The sequence below is a fragment of the Canis lupus genome, chromosome 15, assembly GCF_048164855.1.
Source record: "Canis lupus baileyi chromosome 15, mCanLup2.hap1, whole genome shotgun sequence".
NCBI lineage: Eukaryota > Metazoa > Chordata > Mammalia > Carnivora > Canidae > Canis > Canis lupus.
In genome coordinates this window covers 43,689,118-43,701,060 of record NC_132852.1, presented here as the reverse complement: position 1 = coordinate 43,701,060, position 11,943 = coordinate 43,689,118, and the positions used below count along the sequence as shown (strand labels likewise).

General features: G+C 54.4%; 1 protein-coding gene across 4 annotated transcripts in view; it reads left to right on the top strand.

Annotated features, from left to right (window-relative positions):
• DPP6 (dipeptidyl peptidase like 6) overlaps positions 1–7,095 on the top strand; it is an 826,229-nt gene extending 819,134 nt beyond the window's left edge. For 3 of the 4 annotated variants that reach the window (XM_072776861.1, XM_072776858.1, XM_072776860.1), the window contains exons 22-26: positions 476–587; positions 2,205–2,263; positions 2,930–3,002; positions 3,102–3,175; positions 5,203–7,095. In XM_072776861.1, the coding sequence (XP_072632962.1) occupies positions 476–587; positions 2,205–2,263; positions 2,930–3,002; positions 3,102–3,175; positions 5,203–5,349 (465 nt within the window). In that variant the 3' untranslated portion in view covers positions 5,350–7,095. The remainder of the gene's footprint in view (positions 1–475; positions 588–2,204; positions 2,264–2,929; positions 3,003–3,101; positions 3,176–5,202) is intronic. The other variant, XM_072776859.1, reaches the window with a different exon arrangement.
• The last annotated feature ends 4,848 nt before the right edge of the window (positions 7,096–11,943 follow it).

The window sequence follows — 11,943 nt, the reverse complement described above, 5'->3', positions numbered from 1 at the left end:
ACCCTAGGACACACACACACATGCACACACGTACACAACCCAGCAGACACACACATGCACACCTCAGCACACAAACCAGCACACATACAGCCCAGCACACACACGTACACACACACATGCACACCCCAGTGCACACACCTCAGCGCACACACACCAGCACATACACACCTCCGCACACACACAGCCCAGCATACACACATGCACACCCCAACACGCACATGCCTCAGCACACACACACACACACACACACACACACCAGCACACATACATTCAGAGCCCACTGCCGCGGCTCCCCCTCACACACTAGCTGCACATCCCATAATACCTAGTTGGGCAGATATTAGCCTCTTGGCGTGTTTACTGTCCAACAGAAGCTACGTGAAATGGTTGCTGAGTCCCTGATCTTACATCTGAGGCTGCTTTCCTGACAGCATCACTGACGCTGCGCCCACTTACCGCTTTCTGTCTCCTGCAGGATTATGGCGGGTACCTGAGCACCTACATCCTCCCGGCGAAGGGTGAAAATCAGGCTCAGGTTTTCACCTGTGGCTCTGCTCTCTCTCCGATCACGGACTTCAAGCTGTACGGTAATGATCTTGACTCCAAAGGCTGGGCCCCCTGCCTCCCCCACCCCCGACCCATGTTCCCACCTGCTGCCCTTGCTCCATGCACCCCCTCCCCACAGGGGAAGCCATTGGGGCAGGGGAGGGAGGGTTTCAGGTCACGTGTCTGATGAAAGCGGCCAACCACCAATGTCCGCAAGTCACATTCCTGACCCACGAGACCAGGAGCTAGACACTGGCCTGGGGTCCTCACAGGGCCAGAAGAGCCTCGGTGTGTGCGGGTAGGGGTTAAGTGAGGAAGGGTGGAGTGGCTGAGGGGGCCGCCGCTTGGCAGAAATCGGGTGGCGACCTGGCCGGCGCCTTGCCTTCCTAACGGGCAAGAGTCAGCGACCAGGGCCAGGGTATCAGGATGGCTTGCTGTAGGGACCAGATGGGCAGGCCTCCCAGGTGTGGGAACCGGGCCTCCGCCAGGCCCCACCATGGCTCTACCATCACGGTTTTGGGATTGGAGGCTCCCTACCTTCTCCTGGAGCTGGCTAGCTCTTTTTCTCTAAATGTGAATGGTTTTGTGACATTTGTGCTTTTCTGAAAATATGTGGTGAGGTGTTCCTTGTGGGCTCTGAGAACTGGCTTTCAGGTCGAGGTTATGGGGAGGCCAGGCTGTGAACCCCAGCTATGCTGCACAAAACAGACTGACTGATAGGATCAGAGGTCGAGGGCTTCTTGCTGCCAGTCTGCTAAGCCCTGCTGCAGGCCTACAAGTACCACGGCCCTGGCCACACATCCCCCCATGCCCACGTGCCCCATCTCTGCACCTGGGGCCCCGTGGGGTCCAGCAGCCCTCAGCCCGCCAGCTCCTACAGACTTTTACAGAGAGCCCTGATGCAAACTCAACTGATAGTCCTTATAGGACTATAGAACTCTCTTCATTCAAAATGTTCATAATTTAAAATTAATTTCCCCATGGGAATACATGTAGCATGGTTCAGATTTTTTAAATTCAGTGAGACTTTCTTAATCTTTTCAATCATGCTATTTCAGATTTGCCTGATTTGAATGCACATAAATGTACCAGCCTACACCTTGATTGGTCACAGAGTCCCAGACAGGGAAATCCTCCACTGTGTCTTCCCCTTAATTAAGGATGTCCCTACCATTTGCAGAAGGCTTCTGAGCTCCTTCCTTCCTGACTTCCCTGACAGGGCAGACGCCAGGTCCTCACCCAGAACCTGCACCTAGAGCCAGGGCTTTGACTAGAAGAGGGCATGCCTGGCTTTTAAAATTAAAAAAAAAAAAGGAAAAAACAAAAACAAAATCTGCTTGCTTTGTAGGATTTGTTGCCTTTCCTATATGTTGAAACAAAGCAGGGGGGAAGGGGGGATAAATCCTGTTTATTGAGGATTCAGATTTTCAGATTGTTTCACTTGATTGAGGTTTCACTGTACAGCTCAAAGCCCACCCACCAGCTCTAGCATATTTTTGTGTTACGCTGGTGCCGTCTGATGACCTGGGGAAGGACCTGCAGGTTGAGGGGTTTGTCCTGCGAGTGAGCCCCCCACCCTGTGCCAGGGGCGCCCCCTGTGGCTAGCGGCTCTGTACTGACCTATACCGGTAACCCGGCCTTCCTCTGCTTGTGTCCAGCGTCTGCGTTTTCTGAGAGGTACTTGGGCCTCCATGGACTTGACAACAGAGCATATGAGGTATGTTGGGGCGCCCCTGCTGCCCCACGGAACTGGATGACATCGGTCCTGCCCCCTGACCCAGCTCCGGGACCTACACTCCCTCCCTGGCCCCACTGCCCTCTCCCTCTCTCTCCCCCGCAACCACCAAAGTCACTTGGAGAAAACCTTCCACCAGGCTGTGAGCTGAGGGGACCAGAGCCTCTCTGGGGCCCATCTGGGTCCCCTTTCTGGCACCTAAGGGGCAAAGAGGGGAGTTAGGAACATCTTGGGATAGACAGAGGATCTGTCCCAGGGCCCACAGTCGTTGGGCATGGATGACTGCTGGTCCCCTTCCCCAAGGCTGGTTCTACTTTGGGAAAATAAGCCATTGATTGGGGGACAGAAAGTGCCCTGATGCCAACTGCCATGTCATAGCAGGTGGCATCGTAGCATTGAAATGACTTGGCACAGTGTCACATGGAGTGTTTCTTCGGTGGCTGCGGGGCAGGGGCCGCTGAGGCTCTGAGACGTGCCATGTGTTTCCCTCCCATGGCAAGCCCCCAGTTGTCTTGAGGGGGACAGTCCCCCCTGGGGACTGTTGCCACTGTCCCCAGGACACCCAGCTACCTTCTCAGTCAGGGTCCAGTGCACTCACCCGCGGCAGAGAGGCCCCCTAGCTGTGTCCCCTTGTCCCCACATATGCAGATGACGAAGGTGGCCCATCGAGTGTCAGCACTAGAAGAACAGCAGTTTCTGATCATCCACGCAACCGCGGACGGTAAGGACCACCACCGTTAATGCACAGCGTCACCTTGATGGTGTGAATGGCTCTAACCAGTACTTCCCTCTTTTTTTGTTTGTTTTTTTTTTTTGACAGAAAAAATCCATTTCCAGCACACAGCAGAACTCATTACACAACTAATTAAGGGGAAGGCTAACTACAGCTTACAGGTACAGTATTTGCACATCTCCCCTGCTCCACGCCTGGAGAGAGATGTCCTTTTCACGGAAAAAGAACTGATTGGTATTCAGTTCATCCCAATTCTGCAGACACACCTGTGTTCCAGTTGTAGAGGCGGGCAGGGGTGCATCAGGCCAGACGAATCTGCACAGGCTTATTTTCTCTAGTAATTGGTGGTTGTCGGGTTCTGCGTTCGAGCCATGTGCAAACCCCTTTATAACTCCACCACTAACCCCCGGCCTCCACTCCAGGCAACGAGCAAGGCCAACACGACCAGCACAACGCCACAGTGAGGCTGGTGGTGTAACCTGGCGGTGAGGACGGGGGCTGTTGCTCCAGTGTTGATAAGAGCAGCACTCTGGGAGGCGTTGGGGGCTTTACAAGTGCAAGTCCTGAGCCTTCTCCACTAGTCTCCCTCTGGATAGCACCACACATTCACTAAATTCTGGCAGAATGTTCCAGAATCATCTGTGGCTGAGCAGCAGTTAGAGTGCTACTCTTCTCATGAAACCACCTCACAGCCCTGTTTTCACTGGCATCAGGAACCGACCCAGCGCCTCACGTCTGGGATCCTTGTAGCGATGCACAATGCTGCTTCTAGAAACAACCTCCATTTCCTTCCCCGGCCACAGGTTCCTTTGGCAAAACACACGTGACCCCAATGGTCTCTTCGGGTCTAGAGACCAATGGGAGGTTTCCTTCATAGGCACACGTCCCCCCGACAGGGCCAGCCTTGGCACTGACTGCTGCCCACCTTCTGTCTCTGAGCTCCTGGCCTGTTGGAGGGTCACGTGCGGGCTGGGCCAGTCTGGGAGAGTCTCCTGCCAGGAGGCAGTTTGGCCTGAGCGTTGATGAATGGGGAAGGAAGGACTTAGCATGTCACCTTTGAGCTTGCTTCTGAAAGCCTTGACTCATGTTCGACAGTTGCCATGGTTTTGTTAGCTACGTGTTAGGCATGTCATGGGTTAAAAGGCAAACTTCCATGTGCTAATGTGGATCCCTCCCCAAGGCATAGACCAAGCTACATCAGCAAGATGTTGAGCAGTATGCATTGTAGGCCACACCGGAGACAAGGAAGGGGGCCATAGCCCAGTGCCAGGCTTGCAGGCACAGCAAATGTCTTCACAGATTCTCAGTGAATGTGGATCAGGGATCAAGTCCAGCAAAGGGCAGAGAGACTGGGGATCTAGACTGGAAAAGACATACATCCTACCTGGTGTCCTTTTGTGGGGTAGACGTTTTTCTAAGTAACAGCTCCGTCATTGATAAATAAAATAAGGGTGAACGCCATCCTCTAAAGATATAGAGGAAGACAGTCTTCAAAATACAGGAGGCAGCCTGGTATCATGGTGAGAACATGGGCTTCCGGGTCAGTTAGACTTGTCGTGAGTCCCTGCCGGCACAGGTACCTGTGTGTGGAAATGTGTGGCACCTCCAGGGGCCAGGGGGATCCGTCCTTACATGTGGTGGTCGTGTGCCACCATCCTTTAAGCCCTCCCCATGTCCTGGCCTTATTCTAAACACTTCACAGGGAGTCTATCATTGAAACCTCACAAAACTTTATGAGCTGGATTCTATTATGATGATCGTCTCCACTTGACACACCTGGAAAAACTGGGGCTCGGGGAAGCTACCTGCCCACGGTTACAGGGTGAGCCAAACGCGGGTGCAGGGTGTGGAGAAAACACAGAATTCTTCCCAGGTCTTTGGGGATCCTGATCCCTGGAGCCCGGGGCAGGAGCCTCCATGGTCCTCGAGTGCGTGTCCATCCATGCTGCCAGTCCAAACCAGCAGATCCAGGCTGTATACAGTCTGTCGAACAAAGTGTTCTCTAACTTACTGAACCCAGAGAAGAAGGTGCTGACGCCTGCATCGCCGTGGTTTAGAAAATTCACTTTGTAGGCTACCCTGGAGCCGTGTGCAGGGCCCTGGCCGTGCTGGGTTCATGTCTTATGAGCATCCCCGGGGCCCACGGGGGACCCCACCCGTGAGTAAACTTTCCCTGCCTTCCCCACAGATCTACCCAGACGAAAGCCATTACTTTCACAGTGCCTCCCTCCACCAGCACCTGTACCGATCCATCATCAACTTCTTCGTGGAATGCTTCCGGATTCAGGACAAACTCCCCATGGCCACAGCAAAAGAAGAAGAGGAGGAGGACTGAGCACCACGGGGCTCCTCCTGGAACAGTGTGTAGCCGGGACCCCGCCTCCCCGGCCCACAGGGGCTGGCTGGGGCGGGGGCAAGAAGTGTGACTTCCATAGCATGTGTGTCTCGCGTCCCAAAGGCGGCTTTGCTTCGGAAAACAGCTCCTTCCCGGGCCGAGACGCGTCATTGCTCACGGGAGGCTCCCATGCGCCCGGAGCCACTGCAGCATCACCCTCTTCTGGTCCCAGAGTGACTGGTGCATCCCACGGCCCCTCCCCAAGGAACAGAGCAAAGGATGGACGGCAGTGAAGAAATTGGCCCTCAAACCCAAGCTATCGTGCAGTAGCGTTAAGACCCACCCTCACTAGTGTGCGTGCCCACATCAGCAGCATCCGTCCTGTCCGATATAACCACACCATGGAAACAACTATAGCACAATTATTTTAACACTACTTGGTCATAGATCAGCTTGCTCCTTTCTGTAATTAGGAGACTCAGCATTTCAAGGGGCTGTACAAAGTATTACTGTAGCTATGCTAATGGTTAACCTTATGGAATTAATTCGTATTTTTCTATGGTTTTTATCTGACACTGTCTCTGGTCACGGGGTTGTTTCACTGTGCTTGCCTTCTTTCTTGCTTTCTTGCTTTCTCCTTCTTCTTTTCTGTTTCTTTTTGGCTTTGTGTTCTTTGGTCAGTGTGTAGGCTTTGCACTTGTTTGGATAAAGAAACGGATCAGAAGGAACTAACTGCTCTCTCCTCAAGATTGTCTTGAGACTTTGTGGAGAAATTTCAAAAAAACTGAAGGGAAAAAATCATCTAATAGCATTCACTAAAAAAAAAAAAAAAAAAAAAAAAAAAAGAAAGGAAAAACAAGAAAATGCATAAATAAAACGTCTTTCCCACAAAGCTGCATTAGGATTTGGCTTATATTCACAAGATTTACCTATGTCCTGGAGCCCATCCACTCTCCACTTGATAAGTTGTTGAGGCTTTTCAGATGGCGTTTGGTTAAAGAAATGTAAAAACACAAGGAGTTGACTCCATCCCTGAGTCTGTAGCGTGATCAGGGGACAGGCGTCCTGTCGTCCCGGGACACAGGTGCATGCGGTTGCCTGGCACCCTGGGGATGGTGAAGTGGCCTCAGCACCTCCTGCGCGCAGCCTCTGGCCCAATGAACAGCCACCCCTGGTGTGTATTTCATTTTGTTGTACATAAAGACAGGACTGGCGCTGCCGTCCACCAGCCCCCACCATGCCGCCTGCATGCCGACCCCCTGTGGCTGACCCGCACTCTCCACAAGTGCTAGTCTGAGACACATCCATCACTGCTGTTTCCTTTGGAGCTTGTTGACAACCTGAACGTCAGTACTGATGTCTCCAGCTTCCGGTCCTGCTGGGGGGTCCTTGACATCCTGTCAGCAAAGAAGATTTGTCCGTGTCGCTTTTTGGTGTTTGGGGGTTCGGGTTTCATCTCCATGAGTTCTGGATGTCAGCTGCAGCTGGTGTGATTGGAAGGTCTCCAGTGCAGGATTTCTCCAGGCGAGACATCGCCATTTCTGGAAAGGACCAACGCATGAGCCACGGGAGCAACTCTGAATGCTACGCAATCATGCTTTCGCTGTTTCGATGGGCTTGACCGAATGCAAAGCCAACTAGGTCTGACGGGGGAAGCCTGCTCCAGCCACGGGACCTGGCAGGGTGGAAGTGAGAATGTGGCATGGTAGCGTTTGTTCATCCATGGAATAAAACATTATTTTACCACTCGGATAGCTCTTTTCTTGCTTACCCTCCACCACCCCTCCTTAGAAAGTGTGCAGAGCTTTGCTAAGGTACCTACTGAGCCCTCACCAAGACAGATGCACATCCCCCAGAGCCTGATGTGCAGCAAACACAAGCCGTATCCAGGGCTGGGGCATCGATGGTAAGAAAGGTGGGACCCATGAAGTATATCAAAGTCCCAAATCAATCAGAGAAAGTGGGTTTGGGCTGAGTCTTTTGGGTTTTAGGGCAAAGACACAGAGATATCCCATAACAGTAATGGTAACGTTGGCGCTCTGTTGAGTCTGAACCATTGCCCCCCTGGAAAACTTGAGAAAAATGTCCAGGTGTGGGGATTGTTCTGCGGCATCTACTAGGATCTGGGCTGCCACCATGCCAGAGGTGTGGGGAGCAGGCTTTCTCCACACAAGCCTGAAAACACACCCATCTCCCTTCTGCCTCACCTGTAATGGAAACCTCTAATGGGCAGTCCCAGAATGATGATTTCGTGGAAGGCTGATTGCCTTCGGGAAGCTGCTGTGAAAATCCCAGTGTCACACAGAAGCTAGACGGGCATTCCAGAGACTCCGCCAGCCCCCTCTGTTAGCACATCATGGGAGCTCCTAGGATAATCACCGGGGAGCCAGGGAAGCCTGGTGGGAGACGGATGTGCAGACAGGAATGTCCAGGACATATATAAACGCTGAGCTCGGACCCACCAGCCACAGTTGCCAGCCGGGAAGCCAGGCCACAGTCCGCAGCTGTCAGCCCCAAACGGCCAGACTTGGTCAGTAACTGGCAGCTGCCCTGGCTCTCCCCACCTGCCACTTAGGAGCAGCAGGAGAACCACGCACATTCCCCGGACCCACCCACCCCATAGGGACCTGCTTCCAGTTGGCCCTCCGTGTCCCTGGGGCTCATCCCCCCTCCCCTCCCCGGGCTCCAGCCACCCCTGGACCAGCGGCCCCCACTTGCTTTCCCCCAGGTGGTGGTGCCTTACTCTGCTTGGGCTGCCATCACAGAACACCACAGACTGGATACTTCTGCATCAGAAATGTAGTTCTCACGGCTCTGGAGGCTGGGAGTCCGAGATGGAGGCACTGGCCCCTGGATTCCCAGCCAGGGCTGTCCTCCTGGCTCACGGACAGCTGCCCTCTCTGGCAGGGGCAGGGGTGTGGGAGGGCACTCTCTCTTCCTATGGGGGCACTAACCCCTGCATGGGTTCCCCATCCTAATGACCTCATCTAAACCTACCTCCCAACTAACCTACCTCGTAAACCACCACATTGGGAGTGAGATTTGGGGAGCACACCCTCAGTCCCTGGCGGGTGGTCCTGTTTCCTTTCTTGCTGGCAGAAAGTAGGTATTGGAGAGGAGTTGCCCAGGGGTGGTGGGGCCCCTGGGATCAGGAGGATGGAAGGAGGAGAAGGTGGGGAGACAGCGGGGAGTGGGGGGGGAGATGAGGGAGGAGGGAGGGAGGAGGTGGGAGGAGGGAGGGAGGGAGGGCAGGGGCCTCCCAGAGGGTCCAGATGGGCCCTTCTGCAAACCACAAGCCGCACAACTGCCATTCGCCATCAGCATCTCATCAGATGGGGGGACCTAAAGCCGAGGAGACAGGGAGCCACCCCCAAACCCAGGGGCAGGCAGTGCTGCCCTGTGTGCCTCTTCCCGTGCTGGGTTTTCTGCAGGGATCAGCTCTGAGGGCCAGGCCTCCAGGCCTCTAGGAGGCTCTGGGGCGTCTGCCTCACCAGCTTAGGAGTCCCAAGCCTCCGGCCAATATGGAGCCAGACTCAGGGGAAATGGGTGTGGATGTTTAGGCTCCAAACAAATGGCCAGTCCACAGATGCTCCCAACTCCTGTGCACTTCACTGAAGTTTCAGGGAAACTGAAATGCAAGCACGAAGTGGCTGCTCCCCCAGCTCCGCCCTGGGAGGCTGCGGTAAACACCCTGCCTCCACGTCCCCCCCGCACCCCGTTCCCTGAGGTCCAGGCAGACACTGCCCATGAGGTGGCTCCCACGTGCCAGTGTGAGCGCCCTCACTGTCAGGGCCCAGAGACCTGTAACCGGCACTGCGAAGTGTGTGTCAGGGCGGGTCATCCAAGACAACCAAGCCTTTGCACGGGTCAGCTGCAGAGGAGTGCGTGGCCGCTCACCTCAGACAGCAAGGACCACAGTCATAACAGTGACCATTTACCGACAGCTTGCCGTGTTCCGGGCCCCATTTCACGTGGATTCACACGCCGTCTTCACACAACTAACACATTAATCCACAACATCCTATGATGTTCCATTCTTACCTACATTTTGCAGAGCGGGAAAGAAAAGGAGCAGAGAGGTGGAGACAGCAGCACAGCATGAGGGAAGGGCAGGTGTGCCACCACTGAGCTCCCCTCCCCGCGTCCTAGGCCAGGGGTCGTCTGGGTCTGGGCACACGTGACCTGTGACCTGTAGTGACTCCCGTGCATTTGAATGATAGGTTTGGTTTGAGTCTTGGTCTTACCGCCTGGTTTGTTTTGGGGGAAAGAGAACAGGGGAGGTCCTCTGCCCAGGTGCCTAGAGGGAAAGCGACTGAGAGGCTCTAACTCTGAAAGGAGCTCAAGTGGCAGCCGACGGGGCCCCCCATCTCCTGAGAGAGAGGCAGGTGAGGAGCTCGGGAGCTGGGGAGGCCCGGTAACTCCTCCATGGGGCCTGGGACCACCCTGGCAGCCCCGCCTCTACAGCCTGCGTTCTGCAGACCAACACGGCCAGACCCAGGGCCACGAAGGGCCCCGGAGGGGAGGCTCCGGCCTGGATGTCTGCACAGGCAACACACACAAGCGGGGAGGGCGCTGGAGCCGCCCGGTCCACGGGAGCTCGGGTCCCAGCGCCCGGGTCGGGCTGCCTCCCACACACCCTGGGCGGGTGTTCTCAGAAGGCAAACGTACTGAATTAAGAGGGCAATGGGCAAAGCCCGTGACACACAAATCACTTTCATCCAGGAGACCCCAGGGGAACTTGGTCAGGGAGATTTCACTGCCAGTATTCCTTACAGGTGGGAGCACATTTTTAAAATAAAAATATAGATGAAGCAAATCCGTTGACTAAGAAAGAAACAGACCCAATAATGTCTCCCAATTTTGCTTTGAACACAAGAAGACTGTTGGAGTTTAATGGTTCAGGTTATATTAAAAGATGTATGGTTTCTAGGGGTGCCTGGTGGCTCAGTTGGCTAAGCGTCTGCCTTTGGCTTAGGTCATGATTCTGGGGTCCTGGGATCAAGTCCCCACGTTGGGCTCCCCACTCAGCAGGGAGCCTGCTTCTCCCTCTCCCTCTGCTACTCCCCCTGCTTGTGCACTCTTTCTCTGTCAAATAAATAAATAAAATCTCATTTTTTTAAAAAAAGAGAGAGAGACGTGTGTGGTTTCTAAATAACCATTTTTACAGAAATCTTAACTATTGTGGAAAAGTCAGAATGCTGATTTGCTGAATAAGCTGTTCATGTGCTCAAAGAAGGAAGAGAGCCCGTCGAACAGAATATAGATGACCGTATTGGAGGTGTGTGGCCAGCCGAGTCTCCACAAGACAACTGTTAGAAGTGCCGCTCTGCGGTGTCTGCTGATGCCCGTGGTGTAAACACTTCTGCAACATCAGAGGGTCAACTTGACATCCCTGAAAGCGGAGTTGGGCAGTGATGTGAGACAGTCCTCCTCGCAACACCTTCTGTTAGGACCAGTGGGCTTCTCTGGCCATGGAGGGCAGAGGCTTCTGGCCAGAAGCCTCAGGTGCAGCCCCGAAAGCAGATCACCAGCCGTGGTGAAGCTCTGTGCAGGCTGCCGCAGGAACATCGAGGGGCTTCTGCAGGTTCCTGGCAGGCCTCAACAGATTGCCAGGTGGTGCAAGGGGCCTGTGGCCTCCACTATCCCCTGAGCCCTAGGCAACATCTCCCACGTCCATCAGGGGTTCGCACATGAAGCTCAAGGTCTTTATGACCCTAATGACAAGCACAAGTGTGGGCTCAACGTCACATAATCGAGCCCAAGCAAGAGGCCAGTGTGAATCTGACTGGTCATGACAAGCAGACGCAGCAGAAACTTGCAGTTTTCCTGCCCGGGCCTGTGGCCCCAGCTCTGGGTCTGCAGCGCATCCCCCCACCGAGCCCCCCATGACACCAGCAAGTCATGATGCTTGTTTTACCTACAAATTGCTTTCCACATCATCTTGTTCCTCTGGCCAGACCTTGTGCACCAAAACCAGGGTTTTCCGTAGTTCTCACAGAGCAAAGGGAAGAGCAGAGGCTCGCCTGCTTCGTCCCATGTTACGTCAGTGCCTCACCAAGCCACGCCCCAGACACAAGGGGACTGCTGACAAGTAGCCAGAAATGTGACAGCTAATTGCTACATTTGGTGATTTACTCATTTTCCTTAATACAGGAAATTTCCCTAATACAGGAATCTTCTACTAATGACTCCCCCTAGCAAAGACCATCACAGGGATGAAGGGCAGGGAGCACCAGAAATCAACCCCCACTAGAAAATGGCAATGTGACCTTGACACGAGGTGGAGGGTGGCTTTGCCTTGTGCGGACACCACCCCTTGGGGCCAGTGAGACACCAGCACACACACTCGGGCCTGGGCTGTCAGGGAGGCCTTCCCCAGCATCACAGGCTGAGGGCCAGGGAGAAAAGGTGCATCCCTGGGGGAGATGTCAGCTCGCCAAGACTCCTCCCGGAACGTACATGTCTCCAACATGCCCACCAACCGTGGAGAATAGCAGCCTCTCCTGTGGCTTCCCGAGCGTCCAGCACACCTGGTTCCCCAGGTGGGACTGAACTGGACTGGAACCCGGCAAGGTCAAGTGGGCAGGGCCAGGG